The sequence below is a fragment of the Thermobia domestica genome, chromosome 3 (genome assembly GCF_964235325.1).
Source record: "Thermobia domestica chromosome 3, izTheDome1.hap1.1, whole genome shotgun sequence".
In the NCBI taxonomy this organism is placed as follows: Eukaryota; Metazoa; Arthropoda; class Insecta; order Zygentoma; family Lepismatidae; genus Thermobia; species Thermobia domestica.
This window is the reverse complement of record NC_137456.1, coordinates 163,352,065-163,374,445: the sequence shown is the minus strand read 5'-3', so window position 1 is coordinate 163,374,445 and position 22,381 is coordinate 163,352,065. Positions and strand designations below refer to the sequence as shown.

The 22,381-nt window shown below is 34.9% G+C and overlaps 1 protein-coding gene across 2 annotated transcripts in view; it reads right to left on the bottom strand.

The window, feature by feature from the left end:
• The window catches only part of LOC145680856 (uncharacterized), an 83,438-nt gene that overhangs the window by 27,601 nt on the left and 33,456 nt on the right, over nucleotides 1-22,381 (bottom strand). For both annotated transcript variants that reach the window (XM_081751987.1, XM_081751988.1), the window contains exons 5-6: nucleotides 19,563-19,901; nucleotides 10,807-11,074 (exon numbers count right to left, since the gene is read on the bottom strand). In XM_081751987.1, coding sequence (XP_081608113.1) covers nucleotides 10,807-11,074; nucleotides 19,563-19,901 — 607 coding nt within the window. The remainder of the gene's footprint in view (nucleotides 1-10,806; nucleotides 11,075-19,562; nucleotides 19,902-22,381) is intronic.

The window sequence follows — 22,381 nt, the reverse complement described above, 5'->3', positions numbered from 1 at the left end:
CTAGGACATCTTTAATTCATGTGGAAATTCAGTCATCAATGGAAGCCAAGCAGCCTTCAAGAGTTCACTGCCTGATGTTATTAACACCAATATTCTGTTGTACGTCGCTAGCTGACTTTACATTGAAAGATAAATTAACTATTGCTTTGTTGTTATTGAGGAAGTCTTTGTACTTGTAATTTGTAATAAACAGTAGTAGGGACCTTTAGAACCTTCACCCTTTAACAGTCTCACACGCGACGCTTTTAATTTGCTTTGTTAGATCAATTGCTTCTCTCAATTGGTTCGACCTCATTGGCCCCTCATAGTCAGGCTACTACAAGACATTGTCCGTTTCGTTCGTTTACCCACGACACGATGTTACAACAAGGAAGTAATGAATACAGAAGTAAGTACTTTGACTCAGGTGAGTCTCCTTTTGGTTCGTTTACCTGACAACGTTAGCAAGCTCAGGAGGAAGTTTGAGAACTTTGTGTTTAGTCGACGACATGTAGAAACATGGACTTGGTCAATGTCAGTTTTGGGTAATCGATCACGCTCAGGAAATCTTGAGGTGTCACCGTCATCTCATTCTGACGTAAGAGGGACAGCCAGGTCAAAAGCAATTGAGCGAGCACTATCGGAGGTTTTTGGATCTCAACCACGACGCGAGACACATCGGAGTCTCCCTGCCTTTGAGTCCGGCATTCAATGCCATGGTTGTTTGTCGGACAAGTTTTCAGCATGGAGATCAAGACATCCCGACTTGCACGTCACTGGAACTTCGAGGACAGCGCCTAAAGATCACCTACGAGTAAAAAGGAGAAGAATGGAACGACTTCGAATTAGGGTGAGACTGTTCAAAATTAGTTGCTATTCCTTTGCTCTACCATCTATTCCTTAACGCCCTTATTGCTACCAATTCTCAATGAAAATGCATTGGTTATTTTCAAACTATTTTAACACTAAATTCATATTCGTTACTTTGTCTAATTTTGCTCATGGTTCTAGTCGCCCTCATTTCGCATGTGCTTTACTGCTATAAATTTGGTATTGTTATCCCGCACCTCTTAGGTGCCTCTCGTTTCTATCCCAACAGTTAGGCGGTATCGAAACAGTACAGTAAGGACATGACATGTCGGACTTTCATCTCTTCGGTCCCATAAAGAAATTCCTGGCCAGCCAACACTTTGCGACAGATGCGGAAGCGAAGTCAGCAGTCCGCAGATGGCTATACTCCAACCAAACGGAATTCTACAAACAGGGTATCTTGAAACTGGTACCACGTTGGGAAAAATGTGTTGAGAAACTTGCCGACTATGTAGAAAAATAAGTCAAAGATGCTTTCTTTGGTTTGGGTATATATTAACCTTTCTGAAAAAAAAAATGCCTGTTACTTTCCGATCTGCCCTCGTAATGCAAAGTGATTAACTATCACAAAGAATGTCATTTTAAAATCAACAATTGAAATTTCAATTTAACCGCTGAAGAAGATAGATCGTATCAAAACCCTTTGGTAATTTAATATCACGACCCATTTCAAGCTAAATCCAATATAATTTATAAACTGGTCTTGTAATAGATTTGCCGTCAAGCGATTGTCGATTGTAACTGCACCATATTCTTACAGAGAAATAATGTTGGAAATATCTGTCCACACTGACGATTAGATTTTGCTGAGAACAGTACATTTTCTTTTTAATTTACCATCCTTTATAAAATTACACGTGTGAGGCGTTTGAATTATTATTATGAATCATTAAAAAAAAATCCAGCTTGTCATAATCATCACAATTACCATGATCCCTCCTAAGCCTTTCTTCTTCTTTCAACATACTTTCGTTATTTCCTACAGTCTGTTCCTAGTACCTGCCGTAAGTGTTCTTACATCATTTTCAGGTACATGTACTTGTTTGATAAGCATTCTTCTCATCCTTTCTACGTGTTCATATCAGTATAGCCTTGAATTTTCTATTCATTCTCTAACGTTCTTTTAATTTAGTGTATTCTGATCTCATTTCATGCGTAAAACTGATTCTTATTCCTTGCTTGGATTATTATTATTATCTATATTCCCACAGCGTAAGTACATATTGTGTTGTAATATCATATCCAATCCTTCATACTTCGGTAAAATATTGCTCCTTGCTGTAGTTTCCTTGGTATTTCCTTTCTCACTCTGCCATCTACAGTCACTTTGAATCTAGGTACTTGAATTTTCTCGCCATCTTCTCTCCTCATTTGTTTCACTAGTATTTTATTTGTCTTGTTAGTGTTTCTTGCAATGATCGAAGCTTCCTCGGTTTCTAACCAAATCAGTAATCAGTACGTCAGATACGAATACAGGAAACCTCTCAATAACAAACACCGATGGAACATTTATTCGTAATGGATACCCATATAAAAATGTTTCTCCTGCACATGCACTGTACAGGCTCTGAAACACCTGTATAATGCATGTTTGTGATTTTCGTGAAGTCTGTTTATTACATGTTCCATGTAATGTATCTGTTTACTGAAAAAAAGCAAGCACATCACCACCTCAAAATGCTTGTGCGTGTACCTGTAATAAACTAGACGTACAGTTGCTGTACAGATTACTGATTATAGTATATTTACAGCGCATGTACATGCTATGTTTTTCACTGTTAAATGTGAAGAACCTACATGTAGTGTACAGGTTACTAAAACAAGTACGGTACAGTGCATGTCAGAGAGCATAGAACATGTACGTAATTTGTTTAATGTTACAAGAAGGAAAACATATGCTGTAAGATAAATATATCCGAGTACTGCACGGTACATGTTGGATGTACAGTGCATGTATCGGTGATGACAACAGTACATTTCTATAGTTGAAACACACACAGATTACATGTAGCATGTGTGCTGTAACATAACAAAACGTATGTAGTAATATAAATGTATGCAAGTACTGTACATGCACGGTACATGAGGTAAACTTTTAGAAACGTCTTAAAAACCTTGGGGGAAGGTATGGAAAATTGACCTATTAACCTTCTCCTCCTACTACATAGTAGTAAAACAGACATATTCTCCGAAATCCGGTGTTACCAAGAAATTCAAGCTAGCTGACAATTTTCGACCAGAGGAGTGAGTGAGTATTCTTCTCTGTCACTTGAGAAAGGTTTTGGCGAAAAAGAAAAAAAAAATAGCATAGAAACTCCGAATGGTTTATGTTTTGTTATTTAACACTTTGAGTGGAAAAATCTTCCTTCTTCCTTTGGAGTGGAATGAACCATACGCAGGAATATTGGTTAATGTGTTTATTTTTCCCTTCCCTACTTTGGAGCGTGCATTCTTTTAAAGTTATAAACATGAATGCATCTATTGAGAAAGAAGGATGGGATTTTAATCTATACAAAATACTCTTGAATTCTAATCAAATAATATCTGAAATGTATGATGTAGAAGTATCTAACTTTCTCATTCACATAATAGATAAGGCAACATGAGATCAGAAATTTATGAATAATGTATTTTAATTATATTTTGCATTTTATTACATTATATTTAATTACTTTATTACATAATTACATTATATTACATCGATTGTTTTTATAAAATTCTACACCAGAGCATAGGTCGTCCTAATTAATTTTCTTTAACTGATTTTCCTTTAATATGCTTTGTTTCGGATCGATTTCCGATCAAGCGCACATAGTTTTCACAGTTTTAAACCTACATCTTTAGACAATTGAAAATTTACTTGAGTTAAGAAACAACAATCCTAGGCTTAAAGCAAAGTGCTGACCACCCATCACACAACTTGTCCTTGTTAGTCCTTGGTGATCTGTAACATTTGTAAATTATTATTTTTATTACCGCTAATCATAAAATTATTTATTAAGTGGCTGAAGAACCGGCGTTAACGGGAAGAGTAGATTTATGTAGAATATTTGAAAATGAAATCTTTAAGTTTAACGTCCCACGGTTATGCCGGTTAGGCTAAAGGAGACGGTGATAATGAGAAATGAGTGAAAATGGTGGAATGAATAAAGTGGGAGGAAACGGGAGAACCCCGAGAAAACTCACGGTGTTTGTCCACCACAGAGTCCACACGGGGCGAGCTGGGATCGAACCAGGGACCTTAAGCACCGGAGGTGAACGCTCTACCACTGAGCCACCGCGAACCCTTGTAGAATATTTGAAATGTTTATCATATTTGAACCACCTTTTCGCACTTAGAACAGGTATTTGAATCTAAATTAAATGATAAAAGCTTAGGTGACCCAGTGCTATTTTCAAAACTTGATTTTGAATGGTTTAGCAGCTATCAATATATATATATATATATATATATATATATATATATATATATATATATATATATTGATTCTTTCCCCCTAAGATATGCCTTTAATGAAAGTGACATGAAAGAAACCCGACTCGAGTCAACCTACATTGCAAAATCCATTTGAAAGAGTCTATCAGTTTTTCTCATGATGATGGGATAAATAACAGATGAGTTTGAGTGTGGAGAAAAATACCTCTTTGGATACTCATTATAATGAAAGAGAGATGAAAAATCCAGCTCCAGCCAAGTGCTATTTCAAAATTCTTTTCAAATGGTTCAGCAGTTTTCTAGTGATGATGAGACAAGAGTCTCGATTGTCTTCTTTCCAAAAGTTTTATTTTTACTTTCGAGGAGATAAGAAAGTATAGCAATATAATGGGAAAACCGAGGTTTAAAAGAATTTGTGAGTTGGATCGCCTCTACATTCCTCAAAACGGAGTTCTGGACGTCTGTTCGTCCTAATGAAAATATGTTTGGTCGCCTAGAAGGCATAACTACAGTTCAACGTATCGAGACGTAATTTTAAATTTAAGGTTTTTATAAGATTCTCTAGCGGCTTTTTTCGATTTTTTTACTACTGCCAAAACTACGAGTAGTTTACTGAACATGAAAATCAAAATTTGTAATTTTCTCGGAAACGCCTCTAACAATTTTTTCATGTTTCATAAATACATGATTCATAACAATATGATAATGTGGGATAACTCATTTATCCTGAAAAATCGGCAAGGGGTAGTTCAGTTTTGGAGTGAATTTTTTTTCGGACGATTTTTTCAAATACGAAATAGGCGATATATAATAATTTGATTAATAACCCTATAATAGGGCTAAGTAATTTCTCCCGAACAAATCCGCAAGGGGTAGTTTCTTAATAGGAGTGAGTTTTGGTATTCTCAAAAGCAACTCAATCGATTTTGTTTATATATCATTAATAATTCTGTAATGTTGCGTAAATCATTTTGTTGACACCTCATAAATAAATGTTCAATTAATAACCCTGATATACGAGGGTTCCATTTGTCACTTCTTATAAAAAAAAATCATGTAGGTAATTTTCCTCGAATGAACTTTCCTCAAAACATAATGTCGCTCGTATTTCATGTTTAAGCAAAAACTGGAGCATAATATGATATACTTTAAGAAATTGGAGTGAGAAAATTTAATGGAGTGGCCTGTATCTTTTATTACATATTGAGAAAATAATTATAGAATTTTTCCTCTTAAAGCGGAATTTCACAAAATACTGGAGCAAGTGTTCACTTACTTTTAATAATGAGTTTATATACTGTTTCATCTCCCTAACATGTCGCGAAATATCCTATTCTTGACATACATTTTAAACCCTATTCCTCCACTTTAACATATACATTTTGATGACATAACAAGTGAGTACTGTTTTACTGTAATTAAAACTTTCAAACTGCAAATTCAAGAAGGAGATTAAAACGTATTCTTGGGACACTAAATCGATTGGAAAAAGCCGTTTCTTGTTTTACTCATTTAAAAGCAAATGTTTTATTCTTTGTTGGTGTTTTAAAAATAAAAGTCGTGCACGAGTAAATGCTTATTTCTGTTAAGGATTCTGTAAAACCGGAGTTTCGGTTAAACAGAACGATAGTACAGTTTATTTAATTAATAATCTTTATTTTATCGATACAAAGCTGAAATAAGCAAAATAAATAAATAACAAACTCATTCTCCTTAATAGTTTAAAGTGGTGTATATTTTGTATTTTAATACATACTTTTAAGAATAAATTATCGCATTTGCATTAAATAGTGAATATTACACATGATTTCTTGCTATAGATAGATCAGACAATAAAAATATGGTGTACTCTGAAATATTAAAATATTGACGTGGTTGTGTACTTAAAAATCTTTTATTTTTTTATTTTATTTATTTATTTATTTATTTATTTATTTATTTTACAAGCATTAACAGAAAATAGAGCATGTACCTTTCGTTGGCGAGGGGGAGAAAAGAGCAAAGTGGAATCCCAAACTCACGGCAAGGAGGAAAAAGAAAGAGAGGAAACCCACATGTGTACGTCATAAATCAGAGTATAACAGACCAAAACGATGGCAACGTTGGTGGATACACATTTACTTACAATGTCACTAGTAAGAAAATGAAATGAAATCTTCGAGTTTTACGTCCCACGATTATGCCGGTTAGGCTAAAGGAGACGCTGATGATGAGAGATGAGTGAAATGGTGGAATGAAGAAAGTGGGAGGAAACGGGAGAACCCCGAGAAAACCCACGAGCACGGTGTTTGTCCACCTCACTAGTAAGAGGATACGAGTGTTCGGACATTGCCGAAACCACCCACGGAGAGCTTTCTTGTTCCTGCGAGCGCTCTATGCACAGTGCATGTATCGGTGATGGCTACAGTCATTGGCGTAAAGCTACCTTCAACATTGGAAGGGAGTAATTTGCGGCTTATATTCTGGGGGAGATAAGACTCATCCTCAGAAACCACACTTCTCCTAAGTATTGAATCCATAGGTGCCCCGGTGGTATTTATTTTTTCCTGGAGATAAAAATCCCCCCTCCCAAGATACATAAGAAAATCACAAGTTAATACTGGTACGACCTTCTTCGACATACTCCCAACATGTAACTATTACCCCCGAGAAAGTTCCTGAATTCAACATTGCTTCAAGCCATATGATACTTTTGAAACGGGATTATTGGGAGAAAGGTTTTTTAAGTTCTAACTTTGGGGGTATGACATGCCTCCCTCATCCTCGCAGGATTTGCGCCTGCGGTTACAGTACAGTATGTAATTTATACACATACAGAATATCTGGCACGTAAGCACACATTTGATTTTGGGCACCTGGTTTTGAAAGCCATAAATGAGGCGCTTAAAAAAAATGTGTTGTATTCTTCAAGAAATTAAATACTTGTGTAGAATACCTGTTCATTGCATGTACATTAAGACTGTTATTGCAATGTGCATCGAACATGTACTTTCATGTTCTGATATCCTGTACTTTCTCTGTTAACGCTGTGCACATTTCATGTACAGATGTCAGTGACAGTTCATGTTGATGCGGTTTGAACATGCACTATACAGTTCATGTACATCGATTATCATGTGCTGTACAGAGTGTTTCCATTACAAGATCGATTTCTTTTTTCTCTGTTTTACACCTGTTACAGACCTGTGAAGCACATGTTTTGCAACTCTGTACATAGAATGTACATGTGGAAAACAGTGTTCCAATTCCAAAGCATTACAGGCGCCTGTAATACATAGCATATACAGGTGCCTGATTTTTTCACCTGGGTAGTATTACACAAATTTACATTATTTACAACTAGAGATGCAAAGACTCGAAAAAAACGTCTTTTTGAAGAAAAAAAACTTTTTTCTGCTTTGCTTTTTTGCTTGGGAAATTTTGAGCTTTTTTGAATATTCTGCTTTAAATTGATAAAGCAGACTTTGTTTCACTTCTCTATAACACAAAAAGTCATTTAATTAGTGGTTGATGCCAATAATATAAAACCTTGAAAATAAACAATGAATTTTGAAAAGATATTTCAAACAATTTTTCTTCAACATATTTACATTATGAATTCCAAAGGATTAACCAATGTATATAATAAGAATTTTTTAACCTCCTCCTATATACAATAGTAAGCAGGATTGGCAAGAACTATGGTTGTTTCTGAAAATGTCAAAAACCCGTTTTTTGGGAGAACTTTAAACCAGGTTTTTTGATTTAGATATTTTGCTTTATGTATTTATATTACATATTCACAGAAATAAGTTTGTTTTGCCTTGGTGTTATTATGCAACAACGGGGTTATGCTGGAAGAAGTCCCATAAGCTTAAAGAAGTCCGATCAGTAAATTTCTTAAATTGAGAAACTCCCGCCCTAGCCATCGGGAAAATCTCGTCATTACTTTAAATGTAAAACAATAACGGGAAAATAATGTTATTGCTTTGCATGTAAAATTTAAAGGTCAACGTATCATAATCACTACGCTAAAACTGAGGTATTAAATTACAAATTTAGTGTGTAGAATCATTGAAAGTCCAATCCAAGCTAATGTTGGAAGCTACGTAGGCAATCGATAAATTTTGCCAATTTCATCAATATATTTAAGCAACCTTGGCTTCTTTATAAAACAGCAGGCATTCAGGCATGCAGAAATATATAATTTGGTTTCGTTTCGTATGTTTAGGCTTAACATCCTTACGTAATACCGAGGTTATCAAGAAGACTTTCGCTTAGTTACATCCGAACCGCTACTTGGTTTACGCATAAAAGAAGGGTTGTGGTTCGACCGAGAATTGAACATGGGACACCTTGATTAAAAGGTGAAAAGGAAATAACCATGAAGTTCACACGATTCGCATTTTTCGTTTTTTATTTTTTTGGTTTAAACCAGTTATATATATATATATATATATATATATATAGAAAAGCTGGTGTAAACCAGCCAACCCTAAAAGTAAATACTTCTTTTAAAAAATACACAAATAACTAGCAAAATTGTATGTAGTATTTTTACTTCAAAATATTCCATACCCTCTTTTTGAAACAAAATAAAATTAAAACATAAGAGAAATAGATTTATATGATACACTTACAGCTGCACATCTGGAGCTTTTGGTTCTGTATATTCTTTAAATTCTACAGTTAGGTTTTATATAACCACTATCACGGTTTACCCAATCCTCAAATTTTCTGAATTCTTAACGAGGGATTCAACGTATCATTACGGAAGTATCCCCTGCCCCCCCCCCCAAAAAAAAAAACAAACAAACAAACAAAAAAAAGACTACGGAATATATTTAAGCTAAATACACCTGCACAATAAACATGACTGAGTGGTTAGCTTTTCCGCTTCTATCGGCAAGTCCGGGATTCAACCCAGCATTCGACCATTCTGACAAAGCTTTTCTTCATTCCATTTGTGAATGTAGAAATAGTGCGTGCACTGTAAGTTGGCCGACTTCCTTTCTTATTGTTTTTAAATCGTTATTATTACTAATTACCAGCAGTAACGGTTTTGCGAAGGTTAGGGGGGCGGTCTTTCAGACTGAAGCCTGTTCCCCAAAATTACGGAATGTCTAAAACAAACGAAATATCTATTAGTTATGCCTTTACTCATAAACTTTAAGCTCTCGTCAAATAAAAATTACGAATGTCTACAAAAACTAAACATTAGTACGAAAAACCCCTCCCAAAATACTTTTCTAAATCCGCTACTGATTCTCATTATAAAATTATCTTCCAGGTTGTATCCGGAAGATTATTGCTAAATATATAAACAAAACGAAATATTAGTTATGCCTGTACTCATAAACTTCAAGCTTCTCCCAAGTAAAAATTAAGGATTTTTTAAAAACGAAACAATCATAGAAACCCCTCCCAAAGTACTTTTCTAAATCCGCTACTGATTATTTGTATAAATTGGTATTCAAGGTTGTATCCGGAAAATTATTGCTAAATCATTGCAGAACTACAGTATAACAGAAATGTGGAAGTACGGTTTGACGGATATATTGAAAAACGTACGCTTTGACGGATATATATTTAAGTGGAAACCAACAGTGATTTTACAGAACAATAAATATTAATCATAGACATCCGTTAATAAAAGGACAGCCGTTTTCATTTTTCAACATTAAGATATGAGGATGTGGACGAAAACTTCGATAGCGATTTCTTAATAAGGAAAATGAGAAAATTATGAGTAACAATCAATTTCTTGTTTTTCATATGATTCTGCAGTTCTATAATTTTTACAGGACAACAATGTTAGAAATGAAATAAATTCAAGTTTGCAGCCGTAGAAGGTATTGCAAACCAAGCCAAGACTGAAATTACTCACATGAATTAACAAATATCATTTGTGAAATAGAGAAGTGAGCTAATTATAAATCACGCAGCACTCAGATATAAACTAAAAAAAAGTATAAAAAATATGTAGTTATATTAACGTAATATTCGACATACAGTTATATTGTAATTTTAGAGATTTATTAAATAACTGTGAATTGGCGTAAATAGCATATTACGTAAGTTGGGGATTACTTCACTATCACAACGTTGAAACATTTTCTATTGACTTACAAATATGCCATAAGCGTGTTTATCTTAACTGCAATATCTAATGAACCAAAGGAAAATAATATAACGTACTATGAAAATTACATGAGAAGTCAATTTGAAGAAAAAAATATTGTATTTCTAATGGATTACAGTTATTATAGTATCTTCTGAAAGAGTACAAATTGCGCTTCTGTTGGCTTGAGTCCGCACTACATAAAGTCACACATTTAACATGCTCCGACACGGAAAAGGATGAACAACTGTCTTCCAACATTGGAGCAGAAAACGAAAATTAAGTTTGTCGGACGAGGTTTAAAAAAGCAAGAAGGAGAAAGAAGGGTTTGAAAAATAATCTTACTTTATTTGTAGATCACCATACGTTCAGTCTATGTTAAAGAAGTTAAACCTCATTACCGAATCATAAAAGTACTTACTAGCATCGGGCGATTCAGCTTCCTCCACTTCCGGTCCGATGTATTTAAACGCAGGTTTTCTTCCTCCACTCTCCGAAATATGAACTTTCTGTATTAATTTCAGTGACGTAAGAACGTTGGCTATATCGTACAACCGACGTACTTTAGTTTTCAACTTACTATGCTCTTGTGTTTGGAGAACTCCGTTCTTCGTTGCTGCCATCAAAGAGGCAGCAAATGACTCCCCTAAAAGAACTTTAGCCGCCAAGTCCAAATTCACCAATTTTGCCTACAAGAACAGTTTTACTAAAATAATTACTACATAAAATCAAATTAAAACAATTCCATTTTTAAACACAAAATTTAAATAAACGTTATAAATATTCTAGCACATGTATCACTACGAATTTAAATTTCGTTTTCGAAAGATTGCAAAAAGTTAAGCCTCTGCATTCTTTGGTGTAGCATTTTCATATTTTACTTTCTCTAGTGACAGTAGTAAGTGTTAATGAACATAACAGATCTGGTATGATGTACAATGACATTAATAGTGGAAGGAAAATTAAGTTAATTTCTCTAATATATATCGGAAAAAGTAGTAACCCTGAAAATAGAGAGAAACAGAGGAAGTACATAGAATGGAAAACAATTTGGAATCGACATGTTCTACATTCATCTTTCTTTTCTATGATAATGAATAGAAAAGTTTAACAGTTTATTTTCTAAAATTTTTAAACTACAATATTCCATAAACTTTATATGGTATATTCTTCGGTGTTTATTTTTCATAAGCTATCTATCTTGCTTTAAGCAGGTGTTCCCCATATTTACAATTAATAATTTTCAGTTTAATACTTGTAGCACTACACATTTCTAGGAGTTATAGTCCGAGGGAGAAGCTGATGAACCATGATTTTTTGTATATATAAGGTTTTCCAGCTGATCTTACATGATTTTAGGGCGCTGATTTCGAATCCGATGAGTGCCACTCTGTAAACCTTGGGAAAACTTCGCAAATGGGGGTAAGGGGTGGGGGGTGCGGTGTTGTTCTCTTACTTTCCATGTCTTAAATCACTGGATTATCTCAGCATAGTTTTATTTTTCTCATATCCTATTGACAGTAGAATGCCAATTCATACATATATTATAAATAACCATGTTAGTAACCAAATAACGGAATTTGACAATTTTCTCACCGAAGTCAGGGTTGCCAACTATCAATAAAATTTACAAAAAGAATTTTTATACAGAATATTTAATTTTACAAAATTTTCACATAGAAAGTGTTAAGAACAAGAGAAGTGTCGTATATATTCCAAATATACAGTCCTTAAACTCTCATATGAGCTATGAAAAAATCCAAACAAACACTAAAAGGGAAATGGTGAAGTACAAATTTTGACTTTTAAATATGGTTAGTACAAAAATAACACATTCGGAACAATTCGAATATATATTTCTTGTAAACTATTTGCAGTTTGTCTCTTAATCATTTGTGAATAGCCTTAAACGTATTTGCTGGGTAGATATTCTATTTCCTCTCTTGAACGTCATAGTTGCCAATAAAAAAAGAGTCGAATTTTTAGTGATGAAAACGTAAAAGTAAACGAGATCTATGCAAAGTGTATGCAATATTTTTATTTACTGCTCATATAATTTCAGACGAGCAAGAGAGAGAAAAATTGGGAGCAAAATTTTGTTTTTATAAACGTAGGTTTACTCATTCTTCTCATGTAATAACAGTACAATAGTAACTTTTCACACATTAAACCAAACGAAAAGTTTTCAAATTACTAACATGCAAATTTATTGGTGTAGGTGAGACCGTAAACAAATCTAAGAAGAATCAGATTGGTGCAAAATTTAAAGCTGGCGAACACGTAGTAAGAACTCTTGAGTGTCTAAAATGGGGTATGGAATCAGTTTTTCGAAAATACATACATGAGATATGGTCGTGGATCTGCTGATGTAATTGGATTTACCCCGCAACCGAAAACGTTAGCCGTATGGGCTCTTTCCTTAAACGTGTTTAGTCAAATTCTTCAGAAAAATGTGGACGATATGAAGAAACTGGAAAATGAGGACTTAGTTTTCCATCACAGGGAGGAGACAGGTCCACGTATCAAAGCTGACTGTGCAGATCGCGAGAAGATTCATGATTTTTGTCAACATGTATCGAACCCCTCCCCCCCCTTGATAACTAAAGCCGTGAACCTACGGGCTTAATTAATATTGTTAGTGGCTAAAATTTGCATTAGAGTGCGCTAAACGTACAAGAGGCTGTTTATGTGGGAACACAGCAGCTGATTGACTTTGTGTGTAAATGCTCTGGAAGTTTTCACTAAAGTATTTCCAAGAGAACTGAAACAATATTAAACATTACAAAATCAGTGAAGTTAGGCTCAAGTTATAATTAAGCACAGTGTTATTTATGCTTGTACAATGGGCATGCTCATATCGTCTCGTGATATTGATGTGGATGATATGCTTGACCATTAATTAGCTCCAGTTTCAACTACTCTGTTTACTGCGAAGGGCTAAATACGAGAAACTCCAAAAACTGGTGCTTCAACACGAACTTGCCATCAGCAAAATCGCTAGTAAGCACCCATCAAACTGTAATTCTTGACGGTTGCGCAATGCTTTGGCACGTATCATGACCAGCACATCCGGTTACTGTAGAAGTATATGTAAAGACATTCATAGCAATGGTGGAAAGTGAGCTCAAACAAGCCCATATTCTGCATGTAGTATTCGATAGATGCTATGAGAACAGCACCAAAGCAGCAACACGAAGGGAGCGACAAGGAAATTCAAGACAATATAAACTTATATTATCAATTCCTTTACCCAAAAGAGCATTCGTATTGACGTCAATGCATCTTACTTTATTAGTCACAGAATCGCTAATGGGCATTAGTATAGATGAATCTTATATTGGTTATCATTGGACCACAACCACCCCCTATTGAAGTGGGAGCAGGAGTACGGGGTGAACCAACAACACACAAGGAAGCTGATATAAATATGATGCACATAGTTCTTAGGGAGGCTAAACATGCTCCTGACAAATCTATACGGGTGAAGTGTGACGATAAGGATGTACTAGTGCTATTTGCATATCATGTATATGTTCAAAAGCAAACTACACCAGTCGTAATGGAAAAATGCGCTGGATCCAGAGAAGTAATTGACATAAATGAAGTTGTAAGAGTGCACAGTCCGTATATGGTGAACATTCTGGCAGCCCATGCTCTAACTGGGTGCGATACTACTTCATCTCTTGCTGGGATTGATAAAGGCTAAATGCTGAACACTCCATTGAAGTTTCGAGGCACATTTGAAGCAGTTGGCAATCCCAAAGCTGAAGAAAATGTAGCAGCAGAGCAGTGTAATAATTTGTTGCTCAGTTATACAGGCCTGGAGAAACCGTTTTAACGGATTACGAGCTCCTCTGGAAGAAAAGGATGGCTAGCAAAGCAATCACAAGTCTGCCATCTCTTTCTAAGCTTCCTCCAACTGTTGGTGCACTGCAGGAACATTATAAGCGCGCTCATCTTCAGACAGCTATATGGAAATCAGCTGAACAAAATACTACTCCCGGTCTAGATCCTGTTGCGATTTTCGAAATACATGTTATGGCAACAGTGTTGTAAGAAGAAGAATTCTGCGATCGTTATTACACTTGCACAAAATTATGGTTATCAATAAAGGTTCTGTGGTTTAATTCTTGCGTATCATTACACAAATCATAACAGATCCAAGAGATTTCGGATGGAAATTTTTGCCATATGCTGCAAAAGAATATATACCTCGTATGTCGCGTCTGATGCAGTAATGCACAACGGGATGACACGTGGTTTTGGTTGCCCTAGGTCATCGAAGTGCACATCATTCTATACCTGTCAAAGTGAGTGTATGAATGGACCAAGACAAACGGAAGAGAATGCTGAAGAGGAGTCCTTTGCTTTCCTTGTGCGTTGATATTGATAGTTTTGTACTGTGTTTTTCTTTCCTCCAAACAACACATGTTAAAGCTTTCAACATGTAAGTATGCAGATACTGTTGGAAAAACATAGTGTTTTTTTTTGTTTTGTTTGATGTACTGCGTGCAGGGTTTGCCCATGTGGGGCCCAGCCCGAAAAAATCCAGCGGGTTTTTTCGGGTTGGACCCACCTGAAAAAAACCGCCTTAAAACCCACCTGGGTTTTTGAGCGTTTTGTTAGTATATTATTGGTACAACTAAGGTGATCACATTGAAAGTTATTTTTATCAGATTTTGAACTTTCTTTGGGCGAATTAGATGCTTTCACTTTAAGGTAGACAACAACATTCAACATAAGACCTTTATAAAGTTCTGAATAAACTGAATGAATGAATAAAAAAAACTTCCCTTAGCTTGAGATAATTATAGAACAAATTAATGTGTGGATTATGCTTATAACCTATTTGAAGTAAAATAAGCAATTCCATATTTTAGAAAAATACTTTCCGTGAATAGTGTACTTGCTGACTCGGCGCCGCCGAGAGACGTTATCCCTCATACGTTGACGGGTTTAAGGTCACAGGTGCCGGTACTAACAGTAAATATGTAAATACATTAGTAAAACTATTAGTGTTATTTCTTACCTTTGGTGGTAACAAAGGTATTCAGTAAAATTTGGTTTTCCAACAACAGTCATTTGTTGCTACCCTTCAAATAAGCATTCTGTAGAATCAACACCAGCAATAACATAAAAATTCTTGTCAAAATTAAGAAGCTTAATGCTCGGAGCTCCCAAGACTACGTAACGCTTACTATTTCAAGTGCTGAATTCAAACTTCAGTATTAATTGAAGTTTCGATGTACAGTAAAGCAAGCTGCATTATCAGGGAAAACCTGTCGTGAAAGAAGTGTTCGGGAAATTCCCGCAATTAAATGCGCAAAGCATCGGAAGTGAATACTTCAACAATAAAACTATTTATTTTACGCTGGAAGATATTTAATTTCATTTATTACATTTTGAAACATTTACTTTATAAAATATGAATTATAGGCCTATCTTTGTTAATTGTTTTAAATTAATTTTCGGAAAAGAATAGGGTTGGTTTTTCACCGACCTGGCCGGAAATATTGCTGTTATTTTGATTAAAACTGGTGACCGGTGCAATCTTCTTACCAGCCCATTTATGACCGTTTTTTTCAAACTTGTATCTAGTTCAAAGTATAGACTTAAAAAGTAACTTTCATTCTGTAAATGCAAAACTCACCTTTCACATCTATCAACGATTAATATATTTTATTCATCTGCTTACATAATTTTGAAGAGATGACAGGGACTGTATCACGGAAAATTTGAAATTTATTTGTAAGGAACTTTATACATTTATTGAGAGTAAAAACAAGGACTTCTTAAAGCAATTTCCTGTAGATGAAGTGTAAGTTTAAAGAATAAATTTCATTTTCCAAATCTAAAATTGTCAAGTAAAGATTAATTTATTCATTTGTTTAGATAATTTTAAAGAAATGGTGATAAATACAAAAAAAAATTATCAATGCCGATTTCAGTTTCTCATTTATAGTAAGGATGGCCAATTCTGGAATTCGGAAAAATTTCTGAATTCTGGAATTTTCCTAAATCCGGAAAGTGAAATTTCCGGAATCCGGAAAATTTTGGCCATTCCTAATTTATAGCATTAAGCTTATTATTGAATGTACTAAGGATATGCAGAATACAGGTGCTAATGCACTTTTCTTGTTCACGATAGTGTTTTCCTTCCCATGAGGGAGGGGGTCCGAACAGAGATACGTTACACAGACCTATATCATACGGAATTTTGCAGGGGTGCGGTTTTTCTACTTTCCATAGTTAGCAAAAACACTAGAAAAGAACCGTCTTGCAACAAGTGCTCGGGAAATTCCCGTAATTGAACGCACAAAGCATCGAGAGTGAACTTCAACAATAAAACCATTTATTTTACGTTGAAAAATATTAATTTCATATAAGACATTTTGATGAATTATGTCTTTGTTTCAAATTAATATAGCTATTTGGTATTCATATTTGCCGAACGTCACTCAGGCTCATGGGATGATCTACATTTGTTCGTTTGTCTGCCTGTACTACACAGTGTTCAACTTTCGGTCTTTTAAATTTCAGGATACAAACTGGAGACACTCTGCATAGATTTTCGCGGCATACAAACGTAAAATTACAAAATGGCTCTTAAAAAACACGGATATCCACGCTACAAAGGACAATTTTCGGTCTTTCAAGTTGAAATTTTCAGAGTAACAGCACGAGAGACTAATTTAGCTGTATATATTTTGGCGGCATAAAATTTCAAAATGGCAGCCATTATTTAAAATAGCGTGTATCCATGCTACACGGTACAATTTTCGGACTTTTTATGTTCAAATTTTGAGGGTAGAAACGCGAGACATTCTAAGTTTTCTGTATAGATTTTTTCGGCTATCCGATAAAAAATTTCAAAATGGCGGCCATTTTTACAAAACAGCAGAGAATAGAAAAATGTTGCAAGTTGTGACAATGACAATCTTGAAATGTAAATCATATTTTAACATTTTTACCTCAAAGACATTAAAATATTTCGAAAAAAAAAAAAAACAATTAAACCCGATAAAACCCAATTAAACCCGAAAATACCCGAAAAACCCACATGGACCCAGGTGGGTTGGGTTTTTTCAAAAATATCCGGGTTTTTTCAAATCCTGACTGCGTGAAAAATTAAAATTAGACAGTAAGAAAAATATTACTCCATTTTACGAAAGAAACATTTCTCATATCGCTGTCGCAATTGACCGCTTTATGAATAACCAGTTTTCATACGTTTATAACGTATTCGAAGTGACATGAAGAGTAAAATAAAAATATTGCATATACTTTGCATAGATCTCGTTTACTTTTACGTTTTCATCACTAAAAATTCGACTCAAAATAAAATAAAATAAAATAATCCGTGATAGTTGACAACTATGACGTTCAAGAGAGGAAGTAGAGTATCTGCCCAGCAAATACGTTTAAGGCTATTCACAAATGATTAAGAGACAAACTGCAAATAGTTTACAAGAAATATATATTTGAATCGTTCCGAATGTGTTATTTTTGTACTAACCATATTTAACCCTTATCCGGGCAACCGGGGCCTCCCAGGCCCAGTAGCTTCATTCTTCTAAAATTTCTCAATAACCATACATATTTCGAAGACATACTGAAATCTTCTATCTTTCGTCGAAGTTAAAATCATGAACATATCGAGTTGGTAAAGCTTTTTTTTTTTTTTTTTTTTTTTAAATTTGAAAATCTTTTCCTGACGTAACCGGGCAACCGGGGCCTAGGAGGCCCCGTATAACTTTAGTGAAATTCCTGTCAAATATTAGATCAAATTGTCACATAATTATATATTGAACACGTGACTATTGTAACCTTTAGTCGGAACAGTATGCGGCAACAGACATTGAATTTTGAGTGTTCTGCACTTAAAATATATACTGGGCCTGACAGGCCCCGGTTGCCCGTTTACGTTACAAAAATGTCTGGACCGGATTTGCTATTCTGTTTGGCTTGCAAAAGCGTGACACGAAGTTTCGCTACTTGACAAAAATATATACCGGTACATTCTAGACTGGTCTGAACAGTAAGTGACAATAGGCATTGATTTTGTGTATTCTGCACTTAAAATATATACTGGGCCTCACAGGCCCCGGTTGCCCGTTTACGTTACAAAAATGTCTTGCCCGGATAAGGGTTAAAAGTCAAAATTTGTATTTCACCATTTCCCTTCTAGTGTTTGTTTGGATTTTTTCATAGCTCATGTGAGAGTTTAAGGATTATATATTTGGAATATATACGACACTTCTCTTGTTCTTAACACTTTCTATGTGAAAATTTTGTAAAATTAAATATTCTGTATAAAAATTCTTTTTGTAAATTTTATTGATAGTTGGCAACCCTGACTGCGGTGAGAAAATTGTCAAATTTGGTTATTTGATTACTAACATGGTTATTTATAATATATGTATGAATTGGCATTCTACTATCAATAGGATATGAGAAAAATGAAACTATGCTGAGATAATCCAGTGATTTAAGACATGGAAAGTAAGAGAACATCACCGCCCCCCCCCCTTCTTTACCCCCATTTGCAAAGTTTCCCCAAGGTTTACAGAGTGGCACTCATCGGATTCGAAATCAGCGCCCTAAAATCATGTAAGATCAGCTGAAAAACCTTATATATGTATAAAAAATCATGGTATGGCTAAAAATTGCAGCTTCTCCCCCGAACTATTATTTAACTATCCTGCTAAAAATAAACGATTATCATTTAGTTACTTGAAAAATATAATAAAGTTATTCCTTATCTTAAAGCAAAATTTTCGTGCATAAGAAAGGTGTTCTTAAAAAATAAATAAAAATAGAAGAAATATTAGCTCATTCCACGGTGTTCTGTATAGACTAATTAGAGTTAAATATCCACCAGAATTGTAGACAAGACCACACATATCAAGGTTTAGAGTGCTAACCTTGTAACTTATCTATTTGCCAACTTTGTTGTAATGTCTTAGAGTCAACTAAAAACAAGTTAATCATCTTCCTGTAGTTTACAGACACATTAAATAATCAAGAACGAAATAAACGAACGTATGCTTCATAAATCTAATTTACGAGAAAATACAATTATCTTGTTTTAAAAAAATAACTCACATTCTATAACAGAAAAAAAAGAAACAATTAGTTGTAAAGTAAAAAAGAGAACGAGAGGAAAGATGTAATTACCCTGTTTCCAATAAGAAAAAGCATGATAAACTTTTGGCACATAATTCCTAAGGATTTTTCTCGCTTTGATTCACCTTCACCGTCTCCACACTGACTGCCACTTTCACTCTCACTATACCCAACAGAACTGTCCTCTTCAGTCATCTCTGAATTCTCATCTCGATGACACGATCCTTCACTCGTTTTCAGTTCAGGTTGAAGAATATTCTGTGTTTGCGTATTTATTTCTATGGGTTCCAAAGCACGTAGCTCATAACCAGTTGCTTCGTCGTAGAGGAATTTCTCCTGAGTTGAATCCACCACTCCAACAGACACATTACATTGCTGTATGGTTTCAACCTAAAATGTAATTGAGTACAACAGTTACAAACCTGTTACAAATGGCAATGAGTTATGTCGTTAATTTTGTTTCTTACTGAAAAGAGATTTAAGAGCAATGTGTACATCCATTAGGATAAATCTATACAAAGATATTAAGATATATATGTGATATGTAATTTGCATAGGCAAGCAAATTACGAACTTCTGAATTAAATAAAAAGAAAATATGTTAATTTATTCAATTTAAAGTGTATATATTTTCTAGCAATATTTACTGCAGAACTGTTGCCTTTCAGTACGATCAATTACAGTTAAACCTATACATTAAATAATAATAATAATAATAATAATAATAATAATAATAATAATAATAAAAAGTTGGAACATTGATCACGTCCTTTTGTGAATACCTGGGTAAAGATCCACGGAATTCCATATCATGTTTCACAAATATGTCATCAAAATGGCCGGACACAGAAACTCTGGATTAAATATATAAAGGTGGTAGCGATTATCTTTATGTTTGTGAGAGCAAAGAGGATTGGAGATTTATGATTATATTGGAGATTATAATCTGTTGTGTAAATGATTATTTCCACAGTACAGGTCATTTCAACTATGCTAAATTTGCTCACCTTTATCACCAGAAAATCATAAATGTTGAAGAAAAGACGGATTCCGAAGAATTCAGGAAATTTTCAGAGAAAGGATATTTCACCATCAGGGGAAGCCACAAATTGTAGACTGGTATATGGTCTGTTATGACTATCGAACAAGTGCTTATGCGTTCAATGGAATGTATTGGAGAACTAATGGGAAGCCGGTCTCACAACAGTGTGCAGAGATTCCACGGAAATGCCAACTTTGGAGGCAATGTGTTCCACACTAATTTGGCGATCCTCCAAAACAACTTTCTCCACTCGTTCAATCATGTCGTCAGTCCGGCTTGTGGAGGCCGAGGTTGTCTTGGTTTGTTGTCACACAACGTTCTGTCTTCTTTGAACTGTCGCACCCACGAACGCACATTAGACACATCAATAACACCATCATCACATGTATCACTCAACTGGCAATGCGGTATCACACTACGCAAATGGAGAAAACGACGAGTATTATATCAAAATTGTCATCTTTCTCGCCGCTGCCGGTACAGTTGTGTGTGCCGTACGGTGTTACCATCTCTGTCACGCATTGACAACGAGTGCTCGCGTATTGTACAACAAGCAGCACATTTCTATCTGTTCACAGTACTGAGAAAAAAAGAAATGGAGCTGTTATGACTTGAATGGGCCTCGTATATGAAGATCTCAGCTATGCAGCCTGTAACTGCTAGTTTTAATTTAGCATTCCTCCCACGACGAAAGCAGCTGCACAGCAACATCATTTGCGTGTGCCCGACTAGGTGCAACAGTAGCAAGTTATAGATCTTCCACCGACAGGCTGAGGTTGGAACTTTGTTCAACAATGAATTCAGGCCAGTACTAACACTTCAGGATCCTGCTCCATCTAACTAATGCAACTTGTTGCTTGTAACTACAAGTCGGGGCATGAACGAAATTCCTTTTGTCGAAAATCAGATTTAAAGTTTCCGAGATGTGTAGTACTGGACATGGCTGTAATAATACATCTCCCATATTCGAAGATGAAGAAGAGGACATGGAAATGAGGTTCATTAAAAAAATAAAGTAAAAACTAGTCACTGTAAGCCGAACTGATGGTTGGCGTTAACCAATGAGACCGTAAAATACTGTTGCCAAACCTCTCATCAGAAAGTCAGCTGTCACCGGGCGAATGTTCCAGATAGCAAAGGTACTCGTGTCTCTACTAACACCCAGTGTGTTATAATAACACAAACGTGACACTAATATCATCATCATAGCATGCATCTTATTAATAATGTTAATTTTCGTTTCAAATGTTTCGTTTAGTTCGGACGTCGCATGAGATGCAAACAAATGTAAATACACTTTAGATTGGTTAGCGTAGGTAATCTTTTATAACTACATTCAGATCCTTCCGAGGGCCGAACTTCAAGACCCCACCAACTGAATGCCAATACCTTATTATTTGTTTTTTATCCCGATCTCCTACTTCCTCCCATTGTCTTAATAGAAATAATTCTTTCATCGCAATTAATTTACATTTATTGTTTGCTTTAACCAGCAGAACATAACCGCAGAATGTAAGTTAATAACTAGGAGGGCGGAAGTTCATGACCTAAACAAATATAAATATACCATGACTTATGAAATGTCTTAAAAATCATGGAGATGACCTTAAAAATGTGAGAAATGACGATTAAATTTGTAACTGCAACTTTAAAAGAATCCAACAAACATACCAAATGATAGAATGATAGGCATCACGCCAGATATACAAAAAACAACCAGCTTCTTTAGTTGAAATATGCAAATTCGATTTTAAATGAAAATAGCAAAACAAAATATAAAATTAAATTATTTAATGAATAAGACAAATACAGTGAACTATTGAGCGAA